This window comes from Dromiciops gliroides, chromosome 3 (assembly GCF_019393635.1).
Source record: "Dromiciops gliroides isolate mDroGli1 chromosome 3, mDroGli1.pri, whole genome shotgun sequence".
Classification (NCBI taxonomy): domain Eukaryota; kingdom Metazoa; phylum Chordata; class Mammalia; order Microbiotheria; family Microbiotheriidae; genus Dromiciops; species Dromiciops gliroides.
In genome coordinates this window covers 398,236,451-398,257,829 of record NC_057863.1, presented here as the reverse complement: position 1 = coordinate 398,257,829, position 21,379 = coordinate 398,236,451, and the positions used below count along the sequence as shown (strand labels likewise).

Below are 21,379 nucleotides of genomic sequence, written 5' to 3'. Positions count from 1 at the left end.
CCCTCGTCTCCACCCCCCTCCCTTCCATAGTCCCAGCTCCTCCTCTTTCTCCACCTCCCTCTCCTTACCTCCTACCCTAGGGCTACGGGGAGGTGGCCGTAGCTTGGTTCCTTTAAAGCCGGCCCAGTGGCTATCCCCCCCCCCCGCCCCGAGGCACTGTCTCTTTAAAAGGCTGTATCTTGTCCAGCAGCTGCCGGGGGGTTGGGGGGGACGGCGATGACCATTGTTTCTGGTCCGGGTGGTTCTGCCCCCTCCCCTTCTCCTCCTTCTCCGCCCTCCCCCCTCCTCCCTCTTCCTCCTCTCCACCCCCCTCTCTCTTTCCCTCTCCCTCTCCCTCTCTCTCGCTCTCGCTCTCTCCCTCTCGGGCTCTGAGGCTGCGAGAGAGCGCGCGGCGACGGAGACGCGGAGCTCTATGTAGGCTCTTGCCCTCTGCATTGGTGCACCCGCCTCCCGGGCACACGCACACCTACCTAGATTTAATTGGCAATTAAACTCGTGGTGGGGGAAAGAAAAGAAAGGCAGGAGGACAAGATGGCTGAGCTAGGCAGTAAGGGAGTGACCGCGGGGAAAATAGCCAGCAACGTGCAGAAGAAACTCACCCGTGCGCAGGAAAAGGTAAAGGATGCGCCGGGGTCGTCTGGGGCCGGGGTCGGGAATCTCTAGCGAGTGGGGTGGGGACGGACAGTGTTCCTGCTCATCCTCTCACCTCTTTTGCACTAACACAGCAACCGGGTCTGTCATTGCAGAGGTGTGTGTGTGTGTGTGTGTGTGTGTGTGTGTGTGTTGGGGTGCCGAAGGCGGCTTTGATGTCTTCCTTGCAACCAAATCAGCGGCTCAAGCTGCGCTCAACGTGTCTGTGTGTCTCTGTGTGTGTGCACACGCGTAACTGTCATTTCAGAAGACCCCCTCATGCACCCCCCGTTTGTCCTTCCATGTCACATCTTCCCCCAGCTCGGTCCTGTCATTGTAGTAATGGAAGGTTTGGGGTACCTGCGCCCTCCGTCCCCTTGGCTCCAGGAGCCCTCTAGAGGGGGTGGGGCGAGGAGCGGGGCACCATATGGCCTGGCAGTGGAGACCTTTGGGCGCCGGACGGACCCGATCCGTCATCCCCGAGCTCTTCTCTCTAGGTGACTTCCCTAAATCTTGCGTCCTTTTACTGTCCCTAGGGACTGCAGCTCTTTCCTCTCCCCCAACCCCTGCACAGTGTCCCTCAAAACATTATCTGTGAGCATTTTAGCTTCGTGTTGTCCTTGGGGGCTCTTCCAGCTGATTCCTTTTGGGGGAATCCCCGAAGGCTCCACTCGGAAGGAGAGGCGAGAAGGGGAGGGAAGAGTGGTGAATAGTGACAAGCTGTGTGTCCCCCAGCCGGAGAGGGCTGAAGGGTCTGGCACCAGGGTGAGTGGTGAGATTTCGCGATAAAAATGGTTCTGGGGTGGACACAGCAGTGTGGGGGACACCCAGTTCTTTCGGCCGCAGAATAATATTTGTTCACAATGGTAAGGTAGAGGAAGTCCATAGCTCCCCTCCCTTGTAGAATCCCCCCCTTTAAGGATTTCCCGAACCGTCTCCATTTATTTATAATAATTTTTCAGTGTCCAGAGGAAGGTGGTGGTACTTACTCTAGCCTTTCACTCCCTAAATTTTTCTCCTCTTTTCTCTTTACACCTTTAAAAGCTTCAGCTAAAAGAGGAATCCTCTGTCTCTAGCTGCATCTGGGTCTTCTCATCCTTCCCCTAGTTTTCTTAAGACGGGAGGATTGTGCAGCAGAGTACAATGGGGGGAAATCCCGCATATTCCTCCCCATCTATTGTATGATCCCTTCACTAAATAAGAGATATCTCTTCTAGGGCTGTTAAAGCTAACTTCAGAAGGGTTCCTTTCTCCCCATCTTCAACAGAGCTACCCAATAGGAGATAGCTGGATGTCCCACACTTAGGAGGGAAAGAGAATCGATATTTGGAGTCACGGCAGAGGCTTTGGAGATGCCTCATGGGCGGAAGGATTCAAGGCTATGATTGAGAGGTTCTGGAGCATTAGATGTTAGGAAGGAGTGGGAAGCAAGGCTAAATGTCTTGTGGTAAGGAAATGGGAAAGTGGAAAGCCGTTTAGGCCTCTGAAAAACTGCTGACTCTTGGAAATCTGTGACACACCCTGACCCTGTCCTCCTCTGAGCCCCTAGATCCCTCTTGTTTGTGTCTGAGGGCCCTTGAAGAACCAGACACCCCTCCGGAGGGGATAGATGATTTCTAGCAGGAGTGGGAGCCAAGGGCTTCCCCAGTGCTCTGGCTTGAACCACATTCAAATCCCTTCTACTGTCAGGGGCCATGCTCTGGGAGTGCAGGAAATCCAAGGATTGGTGGGTGGGTTTATGTGCATGTGTGTATGTGTGCTCCACTCCAGGCTGCCTCCTGGGTTTATAGAATTTGGATCACTGCTGCTGCTGACGCAACTTCCCATTGCCGGCTTTGACTCTGAAATCCTGAGAATGCAGAATCTGGTCCTATAATCTTTGGGAAGAGAGCAGGGCCACCCCTCTCCCCAGCCTTTTCCTCCTGGAAGGATATTTCCCCCCCCCCCCATTCCCTTCCCTCCCATGGGGGGGATCTGCCAGCCTGCCTGTAAAGACTGAAGGCCTAGTCTGAAATCAACCCCCTTCACCATCTGGGGTCTCCTCTTTCCAACCAATTGGTTGTTAAGATTTATAAAGGAATGACTAGCAGCTGAGGCCACTGTGGTTCCCTGACTTGCCTTTAAGTGTTTGCTCCCCAGGGATATTCTTTGGCCATGTGATTTAGGGGTGGGAATAGCATTATCTCTGTTTATTTTCTTCTCTCCCTCTATGGTTTGTTTCTCTCTGAGCACCTCTAAGCCCTTCTAAGAAGGGAGATATCTGAGTGTGTTTTGGGGAGGGGTTGCTGGGTTGGGATGTGTGTGTGTGTGTGTATATATGTGTGCATGTGTGTGCATGTGTGCATGCATGCATTCTTTTCCATGTTCCAGAGCTCATCCAGACTGTAAACCTGCCCTCTAACTACCCCCTCCCCCAACTGATGGGGGGGATTAATGTGTTTATAGAAAGCTATTGTTAGCCTGGAAGGCCTTGACTCATCCATCTCACTAGTGGGAGTGGGGAATACATAGGACCTGTCTGAAGTGCTGGGACAGGCTGGCTTCTCAAAGCCTTGGGTTGTGCCTGTCAGATGCCATCATAAAGCAGATTATTGGGCATTTAAGCAGATGCACTGATAGCAGCTCTCCTCCTGAGCCAAAGCCCTCCTTTCCTGAGCTATGGCCAGAGGAATTGCCAAGTTCTGTCCCTTCAATTTGGCTTCCACCTCCATGTCTCTCTTCAGATGGGATTGACTGTCCTTTGCCTTAATTAAAAAATGCTCTGCAGCATGTATAACTTCATTCAATGGAGGTAAATGCTGTGCTATATACATAGGGATAATATATGTTATCATTCTCTATTCACCTCCAACTCTTCTCTTTCTCATTCTTCTTTCTGACCTTGTTTGGCTTCCAGAGGCTGGACCCTTCACTAGCTGGTCAGTAGTGTTTAGATTAGATCGGGGGTAGAGGGTGGTGGGGGCTGGTAAATGTGTATGTACCCCTTTCAAACCTTTACCTCTGCCCCCCCCCAAAAAAAATTCTGTTCAGAACCATGAGATGGAACTAGGAGCTAAACTAAAATGGAATGTTGGACAATTCACTGTGTTTGAAATGGAGGTGATCTTTACTGAAAGTCTAAGGAGGCAATATTTCACCAGTGGTAAAAAGGTGGGAGATAAGGAGTCATCTTCTCTACTCAACCTAAAATATAGATTTAATAGTAATCCTGGGCAGGGTTCTAAGAATATAGTGTTCTTCCATCCCCATTCTCTTACCCTTTCTGTTTGTCCAAAATTAATTATTCTGTGATAGCTCCCCAGTTAGTGACCTCTCCCTTTTCTAAATTCCTCTAGCTGTCTCTTACTTTTATGAGAGATAGCATGACATAGGCAAAAAACCCAACATAACAACAGTGAGCCAGGGGGCAGAATCTCTCTCTCCCTTTCCCTCTGTCTCTCTCTCTCTGTATACATACATGTGAGTATACACACATATACATGTAAATGACATTCTGTGAATGTCAAAAGAATTAGAATCATAGAAATACTGAATTTGAAGAGACCGAAGCCACCATTTATTTCAACCAAGAATCTGATTGCTGACAAGTGGTCATCCATCTGTTTCTGTAAAACCTCTACTTAGGGAACACAGGGTTAGTGTGAGGATCAAATGAAATTAATGTGTAAAAACCACCTTGTAAACCATAAAGTTCTATATTAATGTCAGCTACTATTATGGTTATTATGATTCTACTTTGGAAGGTAAAGCTTTTTGCTACTAGATACCTCCAATTGCTAGGAAATGTGTGTTAATAGAGGCTGCTAGGTGGTACAGTGAATAGAGCTCCAAGTCTAGAGTGAGGAAGACCTGAGTTCAAATGTGACCATAGACATTTACTAGCTATGTCAACTATTTAAAAAAAAAAAAAAAAGAAAAAGTAAAGTGCTTAGCACAGTGCCTGGTATATAGTAGATACTATATATATTGTAACGATTAGAATGATGCCACCTGCTGGAGAGTTACTGTAGGACAGTTCCGCCATGAGGAGAAGGCGTCTGAGGGCAAGCCATGCGGCTTTCCTTGGCATCAGGAAGTGACGTTTGCTAGTGGATACTGTCAATCAAGGCAACCAGCCAATTAGCTTGGATATGTGTGCACAAGTAGAGGGGATGTTCCCAGTTTCACGGGAGGCTTGTGGGATGAAGGAGGTGTGGCTCACTCTCTTTCATGGAGAGTGGAGCTAAAATGCACGATCCCTTTGATAGATGAATCTAGCCCCTTCTCTCTCTTCCTCAAATTCTTATTCTCCTTAATAAATGCTTAAAAGTCTAACTCTTTCTAAAGCTTATAATTTATTGGCGACCACTCATTAGATATTTTAGATAGTATAGCTAGAATTTTAGCCCCTTTATATATATATTCTCTCCCTCCCCCTCCTTCTTGAATATATTACCAAAGGAGCCTGGGCCCTTATCATTATTCATTCTTAACCTTTATCATCTTCAGGGAGTACAAATCTAGACTAGAGCCACAGAGTTTCATTTCCTTATAAGGTTCCTCACAAGATATACTTAGATGTGGAGGGCCCTGAATGCCAGGCTACAGGACTTGATCCTGAACACAGTGGGACCTATTCATGATTTTTTTGAGCATTGAAATTATTTGTTGAGAAGTAAAGGAAGGAACAAAATATATAGCAATAAAAGTATATTTAGACTTTTCTCAAGGAGTTGAAAGTTGGGTGCTTAGAGTTCCATTTGAAATGAAAGTAAATGGAAAGAGCTCTATGCTTAATTAGTGGAGTTGCGGTTCTGCCATTTATTAGTCACGTGACTATGGTCAAATCGCTCTTGGCCTCTGTGTCCTCATCTGGGAAATGAGGATAATCACACCTAGATTGCTTGCCTCCCAGATTTGGGGTGAGGAAAGTGCTTTGGTAATTTGTAAAGTTCAAGGTATCCTTACAAACTACCCTGGCCAAGCAATAGTCTACCACAAGCTTTCATGTTGATTGTGTTTCTTTTATGTTTGCTGTTTAAGAGACCATTTTGCAGGATAAAATGATACATTTTTGTAATTGAATAAGAGTTCTGGACAACTGTAGTCTCATCCAGAATGATGAGATGATGTGTATTTCTTTTTTTCTTTTTTTTTCTTTTTTTTTGGTGAGGCAGTTGGGGTTAAGTGCCTTGCCCAGGGTCACACAGCTAGTAAGTGTCAAGTGTCTGAGGCTGGATTTGAATTCAGATCCTCCTGAATCCAGGGTCACTGCTTTATCCACTGCACCACCTAGTTGTCCCCAGAAAGCTTTGTTTTGAAGGAAGGCAGGGATTCAAAGAGACAGAATTCAGGAGGGAGGAGTACATTTTAGGCAAAAAGAATAGCCAGTGCCAAGGCAGAGAGAAAAGGGATGAAATGTCATATGGGAAGAACCACTTTGGATGAATGGAAAAGTATTACATTATATTCATGTATCACACTTTGCTTAGCCATTTCCTAACTGATGGGTGTCACCCTTAATTTTGAGGTTTTTTTTTTCTTTTTTGCCTTTACAAAAAGTATTTCTATAAATATTTTGGAATATGTAGGGTTTTTCTTTTGTCTTTGACCTCCTTAAAGTAGATACCTAGCACTAGGTTTGCTAGGTCAAAGGATATGAATAATTTAGTGACTTTGCTTGAATAATTCCAAATCATTTTCCAGAATGGTTAAACCAATTGATAGTTGTTGAGCTAGTTTTTTTTTAACTTAATTTTAGAAATTTTATTGATGCCTCTTATCTTTTAATCACACTGATTTCTGAATATATTTCTATCTCATCCTCCCCCCCTCCCCCACTCCACCCCTTCACTATCTGGCACGACATCCCTTGTTAAAAAAAAAAAAAGGCTGAAAAAAACGCCAACCTTACTGATGAAACATGTGACAGTCCACATCTTAGGTTAGTTTTTGTAAAATGTTTCCAACTGCTGATCATATATTTTCAGTTTGACTTTTTGGTGACATCTTGAACTCAACAAGTCCGAAGCAGAGCTCATCATCGTCCTTATTAAACCCACCTCTGTTCTGAACCTTCCCTCTTTGTGTGGAGCCAGCATCCTTTTATTTATCCAGGTTCATAAACCTAGAGGTGCCATTGGCTCCTTCCTCTCCTATACTCCACATATTTAAATTATTGCTAAGCCTTTTTGACTCCACCTTGACATTTCTTCTTCCATCTGTCTCTTCTTCACTTAACATGGCTGTTCATTACTCTAATTCAGGCCCCTTATTGCCTCTTGCTTGCACTATTGTCACACCCTCCTAATTGCTCCTTTCTGCCTTCTCTCTTGCCCCCTTTGGATTCATCCTCCCAATAATTGTCAAAATAATCTTCCTAAGGCACAGATTGGATCTTAGACCTCCCTGCTCAAAAACCTACAGAGACTTCCTCTTGTCTCCAGGGTATAATATAAACATCTCAGCAAAATGCAAGCAGGTGGAATAGTGGATAGAGTAGCCTGACTTAGTCAGGAAGACCTGAGTTAATTTACTAGCTGTGTGTCCCTGGACAATTCACTTCACCACTTTGTCCCTCAGTTTCCTCATTTGTAAAATGGGGATAATAATAGTACACACACCTCAAGTTTGTTGTGAGGATCAAATGAAATGATATATGAAAAAAAATTGTAAACCTTAAAGAACTATGTGAAAAGCTGGTTATTTTTATGACTCGAAAGGTTCTTTTAATTTGGCATGAGTTTGCCTTATTTCACGTTTCTTCTCTTCACACATTCTATATTTCAGTCAAACTGCACTAGAGTCCTCAAATTCAGTATTCCATCTGCTGACTTGGTGAGTAGGCCAGCTGCCATGCCTATAATACATGCCTTCCTCACCCCCCCCTTTTTTTTTTGTTAATTAGTAAAGTATTTTATTTTTTTTTCTGTTACATGTAAAGACAGTTCTCATCTTTTGTTTATACAAGCTTTACAATTTCAGATTTTTCTCCCTCCCTCCCCTCCCTTCCCCCTCCCCTAGACAGCAGGTAATCTGATATAGTTTTTATATATATATATATATATATACACATAATAAAATTAATCCTATTTCTGCATTAGTCATGTTATAAGAGAAAAAATCAGAGCACTGATGAAAAACCTCAAAATAGAAAAAAACAACAGCACCAAAAACAAAAGAAATAGTATGGTTCATTCAGCATCTATACTCCGCAGTTCTTTTTTTTTTTTTTTCTTGGATTTGGAGATCCTCTTCCATCATGAGTTCCTGGAACTCTTCTGTACCATTTCATTGCCTCACCCCCTTTTAAAAAGCTTATCTTTCCAGATTCAGTTCAGGTGCTCTCTCCTCATCTAAGGCTTTCCTGATTTCTCTGTTCTTCCTTCCTCTTTGTTAGTGTTCTCTCCCTCATATTACACTTGCCTGTGGACGTGTTGTATCTTCCATTGGAATGTCAACTCTTTGAAGACAGGGACTGGCGTGGTATTGTATCTGTATCCTCAGAACCAAGTGTAGAGATTACAAAATAGTAATATATTTGATAACTTGAAACTACATCTTATAGAGAAGGGCATTAGAACAGATTGTGCACTATTGAAGTGTATGGTCTTTTGGTGTGGGTGAGGTAGGGGATTTAGTTTCATCAAATGATTTCTTGCAAAGGAGCTGGTGAATATAGAAGAGAGAGAGAGAGAGATTTATACATCCTTTGAGGAGAGGGAGGAAAGAACAAAGTGGTCCCTGGAAATTTCAATTGACTTTTGGACTGGCTTGACATAGCTTTGTGTACCAGTGGGCTCTGATGGCCGTACTTGGGTTTGATTCTTTCCACCAAAAGCTGTTCACTTTTTTTTTTTTAGATTTATCTATATATTTAAAATTTAATTTAATTTTCAGTTACAGATTTCTTTCCCTTAACCCAACCTTTCCCCATCCATTGAGAAGGTAAGAAATAGAAAACCCAGTATAAAGATGGAAGTCATGCAAAATATGTTCACTTCTGAATGCCCTTACACCAGACTATTTAGTTTCACAGAGAAGGTAGATAGAGAAAATCTTCACCTCAGGCAATTTCTTCCTGGAAATTAGTGGTGTCAAATCTATATTCTCCCCTTTTCTAGTTTGGTCTTCCCTGCCTTCTCCATTTTGTTAACTGTTAGGTCCCTTAGTTTTCTATTAAGGGACACAACACTAAGCTGGGAGTCAGGAGATCTGAGTTCTAGTCCCTGCTCTGTCATTTATAGACATGTAACATCTGATTGACTCACTGAACTATGTTTACTTATTTATTAAATGGAGAAGATGGCCTTGGAGTTAGGAAGATCTCAATTTAATCCTTGACTCTGGCACATGCTAATTTTATGACCAAGAGCAAGTTACTTAACTTTTCAATGTCTAAACCAACTTTCTAAATTGTAAAGTTGCAGATAAGTTATAGATTTAGCCTGGGAAAGATAATTTCCACACCAGGAGTTCCTCTTAAAAACTATGAAACTGGGGGCAGCTAGGTGGCGCAGTGAATAAAGCACTGGCCCTGGATTCAGGAAAACCTGAGTTCAAATCCAGCCTCAGACACTTGACACTTACTAGCTCTGTGACCCTGGCCAAGTCACTTAACCCTCATTGCCTAGCAAAAAACCCCCAACCCAAAACAACAACAACAAAAAGCTTATGAAACTGGAAGGTAGGATAATACTTGTCCTTGAGGTCATGGACTATTTCTTATTCATTTATCTGTCTATCTATTATCTATTAATTAATTCTTTCATTCATTCATCCTTTTGTCTTTCTCAGTCCATAGAAGAGTTTATTGCACATAAAAAGGTCTTAATAAATGTTTGTTGGCTGGTTGGATAAAAGAACAAATGCTCTGGTCAACATCACAGGATGATTTTGAGGATCAAATAAGTTGCCCAGCTTTGGGAAGGATAGAAGTGCCTTCTGTCTTGGGGATTTCCTCAGTTTTAATCATCTATACTTGAATGGCATGCTTATCTTTCTGTCTCCTACACTTTCCTTCCACCCAGTTATGACTCTCTGACCAACTTTAGAATTTTTTTTTTTTGTGGGGCAGTGAGGGTTAAGTGATTTGTCCAGGGTCACACAGCTAGTAAATGTCAAGTGTCTGAGGCCGGATTCAACTCAGGACCTCCTGAATCTAAGGCCGGTGCTTTATCCACTGTGCCACCTAGCTGCCCCCTAGAATTGTTTTAGTTGCATCTCCTGCTGCTGTCTCAGAGCAGTGCTGAGCTCATCTTCAAACTGGAGCCTTCTTTCCCCGCCATAGGTAGCTTGGGTTTTGTCCTCTTTCTGCCACCTGTATGACTTTGGAGAAATCATTTCACCCTTACAGTATTTCCTCTTTTATTATGAACTTAGTCATCAATAAGCACATTTCAGTATGCAAGGAAGAACAAAATAAAGACTGCATCTAAAACCATGTATTTTGTTGCATTCAGTTTGCGTCTTTAAAGTGTGTATCAAATTTAGCAGGAATAACAAAATTGCCCTTTTGTTTTCTTCTGTATATTTTTGAAAATCTCATTGATGCTTTTTTTTGCATTTTTATCTCTCGCTACCCACTCACTAACTTACCTATCTTCCTCTTCCCTTAGAAGCTCTTTCTTCAAGCAAAAATAATTCAACACCTTGCTGATATCTGAAAGTATGTCTCATTCTATACCCTCTAGTCCATTAGTCACCTCCGTTGAGGAGTGGGAAACATGCTTCATCATGAGTCTTTGGAAGTTATGATTGACCACTGCATTGATGAGAATGCCATAATCTTTCAGATTATTTTCCTTTACGTTATTATGTTCACTGTATAAATTGTTCTCCTGTATGGCTTATTTCACTCTGTATCAGTTCAGACAAGTTTTCTCTGAATTCATCATTTCTCATGATGCAGTAGTATTCCGTTATATTCATATGCCGCAGTTTATTTTCCCATTCCTCCTTTGATGGGTAACTACTTTGTATCCAATTCTTTGCTATGACACAAAGTGCTGCTATTAACGTTTTTGTACATGTGGGTCTTTTCCCTCATTTTTTCTTCTTTCTATTATCTTAGCCCCTCTTCATCTATACAATGGAGGGATTAGGAGAAATAGAAAATGAGTAAGAATAGAAAAAAAAGATACAAGTAGAAAAGATTTCTAGCATTATGATTGAAACTGAGTTTATGACTCCAACTCAACTAAATTGCCTTAGTCAGATGAGTCTTTTTCCTAGTTTGTGGAGCTTTACAGCATCCCTCAATTTTCATGTATTGCTGCAGGGTCCTTCTAAATCAGGAGTGGTCTTCTTTAGCTCTGGCCTAGATTCTTCCTGCTCATCTTTGGGCTGCTTCCTTATTTTGGCCCCTAGGGGAGAGGGAGAACCAGGATTAGCTCTCTGCTGTTTGGAATAGAGGGGAATTTTTCAATTGAACTAATAAATACCAAATATTTACTATCATCAAAAGCTAGCTAGAGCTAAGATTGGATCTGTCCTTTTCTGAAGGAAGGTTTAAAAGTTACTCTTTCTTCATCCATAAAGAAGGGTATGAAATCATCGTTATAATACAAGATAGAGGAGTCTTGGCTAGATTACAGTTCTTTTGAAAAAAGATTTGGGGAGTTTTTTTGCAAGTTCAATATGAATCCATGGTATATGATAGCCAAAAAAATTAATTCAGTCTTTTTTTTTTTTTTTTTTTGGTGAAGCAATTGGGGTTAAGTGACTTGCCCAGGGTCACTCAGCTAGTGAGTGTCACGTGTCTGAGGTTGGATTTGAACTCAGGTCCTCCTGAATCCAGGGCCGGTGCTCTATCCACTGGGCCACCTAGTTGCCCCAGTTAATTCAGTCTTAGGCAACATTAAGAAAAGTAGGGTGAGTGGATAGAGCACCGGCCCTGGAGTCAGGAGTACCTGAGTTCAAATCCGGCCTCAGACACTTAACACTAGCTGTGTGACCCTGGGCAAGTCACTTAACCCCAATTGCTTCACTAAAAAAAAAAAGAAAAGAAAAAAAAAGAAAAGTAGGGTACCCACATGGGAGATTCTCTTTTGGGTTGCAGTTTTAGGAAGGGCATTGATAATCAACAAACATTTATCGAGTGCTAGTAATGGGGATACAGAGACAAAAATGAAACAATATTTACTCTTAGACATCTTATATTCTATCAGTAATAAGGTGAAGAGTATCCAGAGGATGGCAACCAACATGGTGAAGGACCTCAATCATTCCCCACAGAGGCTAGGTTGAGGGAATTCCAGATATTTAGCCTGGATAAGGACAAGATTTATGGGAAACATGACTATTGTCTTCATTTAGTCCAAGAGTTCTTACCTTCCCTGCCCTTCCTTTTCGTATCACAGACTCCTTTGGCAGTGAAATCTAGGGTCCACTTTTCAGAATAATGTTTGTTACTTTCATAATTGAAGGAGATGTTAAATTTCAGTTAGAGGTTAATGAAGATTATAATTTTGTACCCATTCAGGTTCACAGATACCTTGCATGTTCATGAACCCCAGATTAAGAGCACCTAATTTAGTTAAAGTTCTGAGGATACAAAGAAAATTAAAAGCATAGACCCAGGCCCAAGGAGTTCACCTTATAATGGGGAGACAACGTGGAAATAATTATATACCAGAGATATTTGAGAGGCTGGTATGTGGGAGGACTAGATTTATCCTACTTGACCTCAGAGGGAAGAACCATGAGTAGTGGGGTCGGGCTGGGGGGAGGGGGGAGGGAGGAATAGGGAAGTTGCATAGAGGCAGATTTCATTTAAACGTGAAGCAAAATCTTCCTAAGGTGGCATCATCTGAAAGTGAATGAAGGTTGAGTTATCTGAGAGGCTGCCTGCTGGTTGGAGGTAGGGGTTTCCCTCTGCACAAGAGGTCTCCAGGTCCCTTCCAACTATGAGATTGTGATTCCCTGAGGGTTTTTGTTTGTTTGACCATCAGCATTTTTACTTTGTATTTGTTTTTCCTAAAACATATTTCTTGTCAGAATCTCCTTTCAGGACTAACAGTGGAAGGAAAAAGCCATAATCAAACACTAAATTAATAAAGAACCGGGGAGGAAACTTTGTAACTTAGTGAATGGAGCTGGGCTGCCAGAGAAGCAGATTCTGCCGTTTCCCTTCTGATTTTACCTTTGACATGATAGGTGACCTTGGGCAAATTGCCTCCCTCCCTGGATGGCCTCACTTGCTCCCCATTTGCTCAGTGCCCACAGAAGTTCAGTTCAGTGAGAAGAGAATTATGAAAGGAGGTTGGGACTCAGGTAAAGGCAGTGTGGTGGTGTTGGTAGTGAATGCCAAGGCCAAGGTTGTGAACTCCTAAGACTGTCTCCAGAAGCAATCAGTGCTAAATCCATTCTTGCTGTATTTCTAGGCTGGACCTCCCAGGGATTGCAGTGTTTATGCAGCTGAGACACTGGAGAAACTGGAAAGCAACTTTGTGGTTTTCACTGTGTCTGACCTTCTGTCCTTTTTCCTTCCTTAACTCATTCCTTCTCCTCTTACTCTTCCTCCCTCTCAACTCAGAGCTGGCTACAGTGTCTTCCTGGGTTCTGGGGTGGGTGAGAAACAGGGGGAGGGGTGGTTGTGGTGGTGGCAGATATGACCTATTGCTGGTATAGGGACTATGGGAGCCCAGATCCAGCAGGTTTGGCCACATGTGTAGGCAGGGTAGGGGGAATACTCTAGGGTGGAATTAAAGAGGCTCCAAAAATACCTCTCCCACAATACTGCTACCATGCCTGAATTCCCCCATTAGTGCTTAACTCTTTGGGTCTTGAAGGCTTTTGGGTATTCCGGAGTCCCCTCTTAATATGTCCATATCTTTGGAAAGGAGAATATTTTTCTAGCTCATGGGTAGCAAGTTGATAGTAGTGCATCGAGAGAAGAGGGAAATCTTTGCCAGTCTATGTCCTGAGGCCCTGAGACAGTCATGAGACTACTAGAAGATCATAGATTTAGGGATGGGCTTCTACAGGTCAACTAATACAACCCCTTCATTTCATTGATAAGAAACTGAGGCCAAGAGAGGTGACCTGATTTGCCTAAATAGATAATGAATGACAGAGAGAGGTCCTCAGACTTTCTTTTTTTAATATTTTTTTTTAGTTAATTTTTTTTACATTCCTTTTTTTTTTTTTTTGGTGAGGCAATTGGGGTTAAGTGACTTGCCCAGGCTCACACAGCTAGTGTCAAGTGTCTGAGGTCACATTTGAACTCAGGTCCTCCTGAATCCAGGGCCGGTGCTCTATTTACTGCTCCACCTAGCTGCCCCAGACTTTCTTTTGTATTCAAACACTTTTTAGTTTAGTTTGTTTGTTTGTTTTTTGTTTATGTGGGGCAATGGGGGTTAAGTGACTTGCCCAGGGTCACACAGCTAGTAAATGTCAAGTGTCTGAGGTCAAATTTGAACTCAGGTCCTCCCAAATCCAGGGCTGGCACTTTATTCACTGCGCCACCTAGTTGCCCCCAAACACTTTTTAAATGGTGGTGGAAAAGAAGGAAAGAGACAGAGACAGAGAGACAGACAGACAGACACACACACACACACATACACACACACACACACACACAGAGTGATTTAGTTTCTGGGGAGGCAGGGTGTTCAGATACCTCAGTACAAGGACTTTGGTCATCCATGTTGGCTGGTCCCCCACCTGTACTGATATCTTCATTCCTTAGGTTTCTGACATGTTAGGAAAGTGGCTTTGTGCTGGTTTAAAGGTATGGGTATTAAGAAATATAAGAGAAAGTGATACAATGGGGACCACTGGGGATAATCTGGACCTTAATTTCTTTACCTGTAAAAAGAGGTTGAACAACAAAGTCTTATGGCTCTTTCCATTACTCATATCTTTTTTTGCGGGGCAATGGGGGTTAAGTGACTTGCCCAGGGTCACACAGCTAGTAAGTGTTAAGTGTCTGAGGCCGGATTTGAACTCAGGTACTCCTGAATCCAGGGCCAGTGCTTTAACCACTGCGCCATCTAGCTGCCCCTCATATCCTATAATTCTAATGAAATAATAGTTTGCAAATGAATGCCCTGAGATTCTGTGGCATAGGATTATATCTCTCAGCAGAAGCATATGGAAATGATGGGCAGATAAACAGAAGCATATACAAGTGATGGGCAAATCCAGATGTGGTTTTCTCTTTGGGGCCTTAGATGCAGCCCTCTGGGAAACCCCTAGAGGAGGCAGTGTGTAAATCTCTGATGGTAGCAATTGTGTATGATATAGCATCATACAGTAAAAAGAACTTTGGAGTTGCAGGATCGGGGTTCAAATTCTGGCTTTGCCATTTAGTAGCTTGTGTGACCTTGAATAAGTGACAACCCTTTTGGGCCTGTTTCCTCATCTGCAATATGAAGGAGTTGGACTAGATGGCTTCTGAGGTTCCTTTTAGCTCTAATTCTATGATCCTACAACAAGGGAAAATTTCAAACCAGTTTTGACATCCTCCCTTGGTATTTAGCATTATTCCTATTGCCATCTGAGTCTATTCCTCCCCTCAAATAGGAATCTTAACTTCTTTCCCAGTCAGTGAGTCACTCAGTATTCATTTATTAAGTGCTTAGTATGTGTGTCAGGCAATGTATATGTTAAAGCAGTGGTGATACTAGGCAAAACAAGGCAATAAGCCTTTATTAAGAGCTTACCATGTGCCAGAAAATGTGCTAAGTGCTGGGAATACAAATACTGTAATAAAGATAGTCAGATTGTCCCTGCCCTCAAGGAATTTACATTCTAATAGGCAAAAAAAAAAAATTAAAAAATGGTAGGAGCAGGGGAGACAAAATGTAAATAACCAAGTTTCTACAGAATAGGTAGAACATAATTTGGGAGAGGGACAACTAGGGAGATCACAAAAAGCCTCCTAAAGGTGAAGCTTGAACTGAGCCTTGAAGGAAGTGAGGGGAAACCAAGGAGTAGAAGTGAGGGGGAAAGGACACACCAGGAGTGGGGAAACAGCCAGTGAAGAATTCATGGCAACAACAATAAGAGAGGGCATCATGTCGAGGAACTGTGAGTAGGCCAATTTAACAGGATCATAGAGTTGTTTTTTTTTTTTTATCTTAATGGTATTTTATTTTTTTCCAGTTACATGTAAAGATAGTTTTCAACATTCATGTTTATAAGATTGAGTTCCAAATTATTCTCCCTCCCTCCTTTTCCTCCACCCTCCCCAAGACAGAAATCTGATGTAGGTTATATTCGTACAATCACATTAAACATATTTCCACATTAGTCATGTTATGAAAGAAGAATCAGAACAAAAGGGGAAAACCTCAAAAAAGAAAAAAAAGACCACGAAAAATAAAAATGGTATAGTTCAATCTTCATTCAGATCTCATAGTTCTTTTTCTGGATGTGGAGAACATTTTCCACCCTGAGTCCTTTGGAATTGTCTTGGATCATTTTATTGCTGAGAAGAGCTAAGTCTATCACAGCTGTATCATAGAGTTCTTAAAGGAGAGTAAAGTATATAAATGATTGGAAAGGTAAGAAGGGCCAGATTATGAAGAGATTAAAGAGCCAAACAAGGTTTTCTGTTTGATCCTGGGGGTTAACAGGGAGCTATTGGAGTTTACTGAGGGGAGAGAGGGTAACAGGGAAGAACTATGCTTTTTAAAAAAAAAAAAAAGCCTTGGCAGCTAAGTGGAGGATGGATTGGAGTAGGAAGACACTAGAGGCAGGTGACCAATGAATTTGGATGACGTTAACCAATCCAGCTTGAAGCAGTGTGTAAGGACCGCCCATGCTCCGGACCTATAAAAAGCTTCCACAGTTAGTTTGCTGGGGAGTTCATGATTGAAGCAGGCTCATGGTGGAGGACTTGAGGAAGAACCCAACCAGGCTGGAACTCTAGGCTAGATAGGCCTTTTCTTAACTTTCTGAACTCCACATGAATACCTGGTATGCTTTAATAAATGCTTAATGCCCAAAGACTGGTGCTAAAGCTTGTAATTTAAGGGGACCATGCATTTAGATTTTAAACATCACAATAGCAACCTTGAGAAGTAGATGCTATTATCCCCAAGCTGATACAGGTTAAGTGACTTGTCCAGCTAGTAATTATCTGAGGCAGGATTTGAATTCAAGGTCTAGTGCATTTTATCTATGGTGCCATCCTAGCTGTTCTCCTGTTGGTGTTATATGTCTTTGATTCATGAACACCACGCTTTCACAAGAATCACAGGTTTAGCTGCCTTAATCCTAAGGCAGTAGAAAGAGGAGTGGTGAATGTAAATAGGATATATGCTATTGCCAAGTATGATACAGGAAATGTAGAGTAAAGCAGCATTAAGAACACGGATGGCCAGAAAAGGAGGTAGGACAAACAATGGTATAGTATGAGTGAAAGAGGAGTGTTGCATTGGCATCTGGGAAATATGAAAAGAACCAGAGAGAGGCCAACGACATTTGGGGTGATTGAGGAGTTACAGAAGGACATGAACAAGAATTGGGCAGGGTTAGTGCATATTGTTATGTTTCCATTTGTATTGATAAATGGAGTAACCATAATCATAAGATCCTATCCTTTGAGGTATAGGGTGTTCCAAAAGTTTGAGGGTAGGTTTTAAGCTATTGATAGCTTTTAATAGCTTTAATTAAAATTTTAGTAGCTATTCATAGCTTTAAACTAGCCCTAAGACAGAATGTGTATTGTGCAATGCACTGTGCCAGGCACTGGGAAATGTACAAAGACAAGATAAATACACAGATCTTTTAGGAAAGGAGACATGTCCTTGGAGTGGATAGAGAACCGGCCCTGGTGTCTGAATAACCTGGCCTCCTACCTGGCCTCTGACACATACAGGCTGTGTGACCCTGGACAAGCAACCAACCCCCTCCTCCTCATTCTAGGCAAGTCTCTAAGATTATACTTTTCAGAATAATTGCTGATTTATATTGATAGAGAGTTTTCCTTATGGAGGGATTGCTTATCCCGATGAACTCACAGGTCCAGTCCAAAGGAAATTGAATGGGGGAAGGAATAAGGAGGGTTGACTATGCTCCATGAGGAGTCCCACATCTCCCCTTTTGGTTCTGCTACACAGTCCCATTGTGACAGTGGGTGACCTGCCAGACCTCTTTTGGCCTCATTTTCTCTATATCCAGGGGAGGTAGACCAGGTCCTCTCTGATCTATGTTGATCATTAGAGAATAGAGCGCTTGTGGGGTAGGAGAAAGTTTGGAAGGTGGCTTTGAAGAGGCCATACACAAGAGTGAAATACAAGTGCCTGTCATGTACAAGGCCATTTTTTTTTAGCCCTTGGACTAGTTAATATTTGACCATATTGCCCTTGGGGTCCTCCATGTTTGAGCTTTCTCTGGTCTTTTCCTTCTGTCTCCCTTTCCTTGTCCATTCCACTGACCCAGAGTCTCTGTGAATAGCAGATGAGGGAGAGAGAGAAGGAAGAAGTTGAAGAGAATGAAGAGGGAAGGGGTGGGAGATGGGGAAAATGCAGACTATCAACCTTTGCTATTCTCTGCCAGGTACCTTTGGTTGGTTGGAGAACCATATTCTCAGTAACCCCACTAGGAATTTCACAAGTAATTTAGGTATGAGCATTTCCTACCTCGGCTTCTTTTCCCAGTTCCTTCCAACTCTCCTAGGTGAAGACTTTAACTGGCCCTGGGGCCTGTGACTTCTGTTCCCCAGTTGGGGCAGCACTCAGCTCCTTGGAAGGGAAGCCACATTGCAGATATTTTTGCCTCTGCAATCTACGTGTTAGAAGCAAAGTTTGCTCTGCCAAAAGAGGCCAGAGAGCCCTGGTCAGGCAGGCAGGCAGGGGGCCGACTGGCTGCTGCCCCAAGGACTGAAAAAGGACACAGTGATTGATGCTGGGTTTACAGGAAAGGGACAAGAGGATAGAATTTATTTGAAACTCAGCTGCAACCTGGGTTTTGGGATTGCTAAGGTTTTCTGGGTAGGTGGGATGCTCTCTACATTTTATCTAGCTCCTACAGTCTAGTCAGATGGAAGCATTTTCTTAGCCTTCTCTGTCCATACCAGCTTGAAATAATCTCTCTTCTCTGAACTCTAACAATTGTATTGTTTATATCAATCAGCTAAGGTTCCAAAATGGAGAGAGGGCTGGATTTGGAGTCAGGAAGACCTGAGTTCAAATCTTGCCTCAAACACTATACTATGACAATGGCAAGTTAATTGATCTTTCTTAGCCTCAGTTTCCTCCTCTGTAAAGAGGAAATGGGCAGCTAGGTGGTGCAGCAGATAAAGTGGTGAGCCTGAAGTGGAGGTAGGGTACATGTTATGTATAAGTAATTTGTACCCCTCACAACTCTTAACCTTAGCATAAGCTAGTGTCCTCAGGAGGAGTTATGTTTGGTGTAATATAATTTGACTTTTAACTTTATTATTTCCCTTAGCCAATCCAATGATTTCTCATCTCCTTTCAGTTCTACCTTCCCAGGCTCTTTTGAATCTGTTTCTTCCTCTTCCCCAGTGCCGCCGTCTTGGTCCAGGATTGTGTTACCTCAGCTGGAACTGTTGTGGTAGTCTTGACTGGATTTTCCGCTTTCACTCTCTCAAATGCATCTTTTGTGACACTGATGTCTTCCTCAAGTACAGATATGACCATGTTCCTACCCCCCCCCCCCCCCCAAGTAAGCTTCAGTGGCTCCCTGCTACCTCCAGGATCAAATATAAGATCCTCTTTTTTCACTTTCAAAACCCTTTGTTATCTGTGCCCATGCCTCATCAAGTCTTCTTATACCTTACTATTCCCCAACTACTCTGTGATCCGGTGACATCAGCTTCTTTTTTTTCCTCCAGCACTACACTCTTATCTCCTTACATTTTCTCTGCCTGTCCCCCATTTGTGGGATGTTCTTCTTTATCACCATGCCCTGGTTTCCTTTAAGTCCCAACTAAAATTCTGTTTTCTACAAGAAACCTTTCCTGACCCTCTTTAATGATAGTACCTTCCTTCTCTTGATTATTCTGACTTTATTCCATGTAGATCTATTTTCTGTGTAGTTTGTTTGCTTGTCTCCCTCATGAATTCCATGAGAGTAGGGACTATTTGTTGCCTTTCTTTGTATAGTGCTTAGCACAGTGACTGGCACATAGTAGGTGCTTTTTTTTTTTTGGTGAGGCAATTGGGGTTAAGTGACTTGCCCAGGGTCACATAGCTGGTAAGTGTTAAGTGTCTGAGGCTGGATTTGAACTCAGGTCCTCTTGACTCCAGGGCCCACTTATCTTATGCCTTATCCACTGAGCCACCCAGCTGCCCCTATAGTAGGTGCTTAATAAATGCTTATTGACTGATTAACTCTATTCATTTACTGCCTGCTGATACATCTTTTATCCTGCTCCTAGACTTACTCATTGTCCTGTGTAAAACTCTTCCATAATTATAGTCAACATATATATGTAAATATATTCACACACATACATACACCCACACCCACACCCACACACACATATATATATATATATACAAACACACAAAGTGCTTTACAATTATTATGTCATTTAATCCTTTCAACAACCTTACAAGGTAGTTGTTATTTATTATTATCCCCATTTTATAGATGAGGATACTGAGACAGGTTTAGTGACTTGCCCAGGGTCACACAGCTGGTCAGTATCTGAGGCTAGATTTGAATTCAGGTCTTCCTGGCTTCTGGCCTAGAACTCTATCCACTATGCTAACCAGTTGCTTAGGTTCTCCCTATTGCCTCCTGAATGAAGTGAAAAAATATTTAGTCTGGCATTTAATTCAAGATTTTTTACCCTCTGAAAGTAACCTACCTTTCCAGACTTCTACTTTTTCTCTGGGCTCTCTACCATCTCTCCTATCCCCAGTTGAGAAATCAAGAAAAACAAAAGTCCTGTTACAAACATGTATAGTCAAACAAAACAAATTCTTGCATTGGACATGTCAAAAAAAAAAGTCTCAATCTGTACTCTGAAACCATCACCTCTCTATCAGAAGGTAAATAGTATGTTTAATCTTGAGTCCTTTGGAATTGTTGGTTATTGATTTTCACCCATTCTCAAATCCTACCTCAAATGCCTGTTTTCCAGAAACTATTCCTGTTTCTTAATGGCACTCTTCCCCATTTCACATAGCTCTTTTTCATTTTTCTTTTTTTTTTTTTAATATATATATTTTTTTTAGTGAGGCAATTGGGGTTAAGTGACTTGCCCAGGGTCACACAGCTAGTAAGAGTTAAGTGTCTGAGGCCGGATTTGAACTCAGGTACTCCTGAATCCAGGGCCGGTGCTCTATCCACTGCGCCACCTAGCTGCCCCTTTTTCATTTTTCTTATGTACTTATGCATGATTTTTTATTGTAAGTATTTATGTCTACTTTCTAGACTGTTGGGACATCAGAGCAGGAGCCACATTTTTTCTTTCTTTTCTTTTTTTTTTTTTTAGTGAGGCAATTGGGGTTAAGTGACTTGCCCAGGGTCACACAGCTAGTAAGTGTTAAGTGTCTGAGGCTGGATTTGAACTCAGGTCCTCCTGACTCCAGGGCCGGTGCTCTATCCACTGCGCCACCTAGCTGCCCCAGGAGCCACATTTTTTCTAAGCTTGTTGTGCTCTCTCTTCTCCCCTTGCACTGCTTGGGGAAGGTGTTCAATAAATATTTTAAAAAATTGAATGTAAGCAGAGTCATGTAACAATATTGTATCAGTAAATAATAGTTCCTAATCTTCAAAGGAGGAGATTTCTGTTATGGTTGGTCACTTAGTCCCATTTGCTATTCCAGAGTTTTTTCTTTCTTTC

The 21,379-nt window shown here is 42.3% G+C and overlaps 1 protein-coding gene across 21 annotated transcripts in view; it reads left to right on the top strand.

Moving 5' to 3' along the window:
- The first annotated feature begins 217 nt into the window (after window positions 1–217).
- The window catches only part of BIN1 (bridging integrator 1), a 139,056-nt gene continuing 117,894 nt past the window's right edge, over window positions 218–21,379 (top strand). For 2 of the 21 annotated variants that reach the window (XM_043994903.1, XM_043994891.1), the window contains exon 1: window positions 221–615. In XM_043994903.1, the coding sequence (XP_043850838.1) occupies window positions 532–615 (84 nt within the window). In that variant the 5' untranslated portion in view covers window positions 221–531. Of the gene's footprint in view, window positions 616–21,379 lie in introns of all 21 variants that reach the window. The other 19 variants (XM_043994900.1, XM_043994893.1, XM_043994899.1 and 16 more) reach the window with 13 other exon arrangements.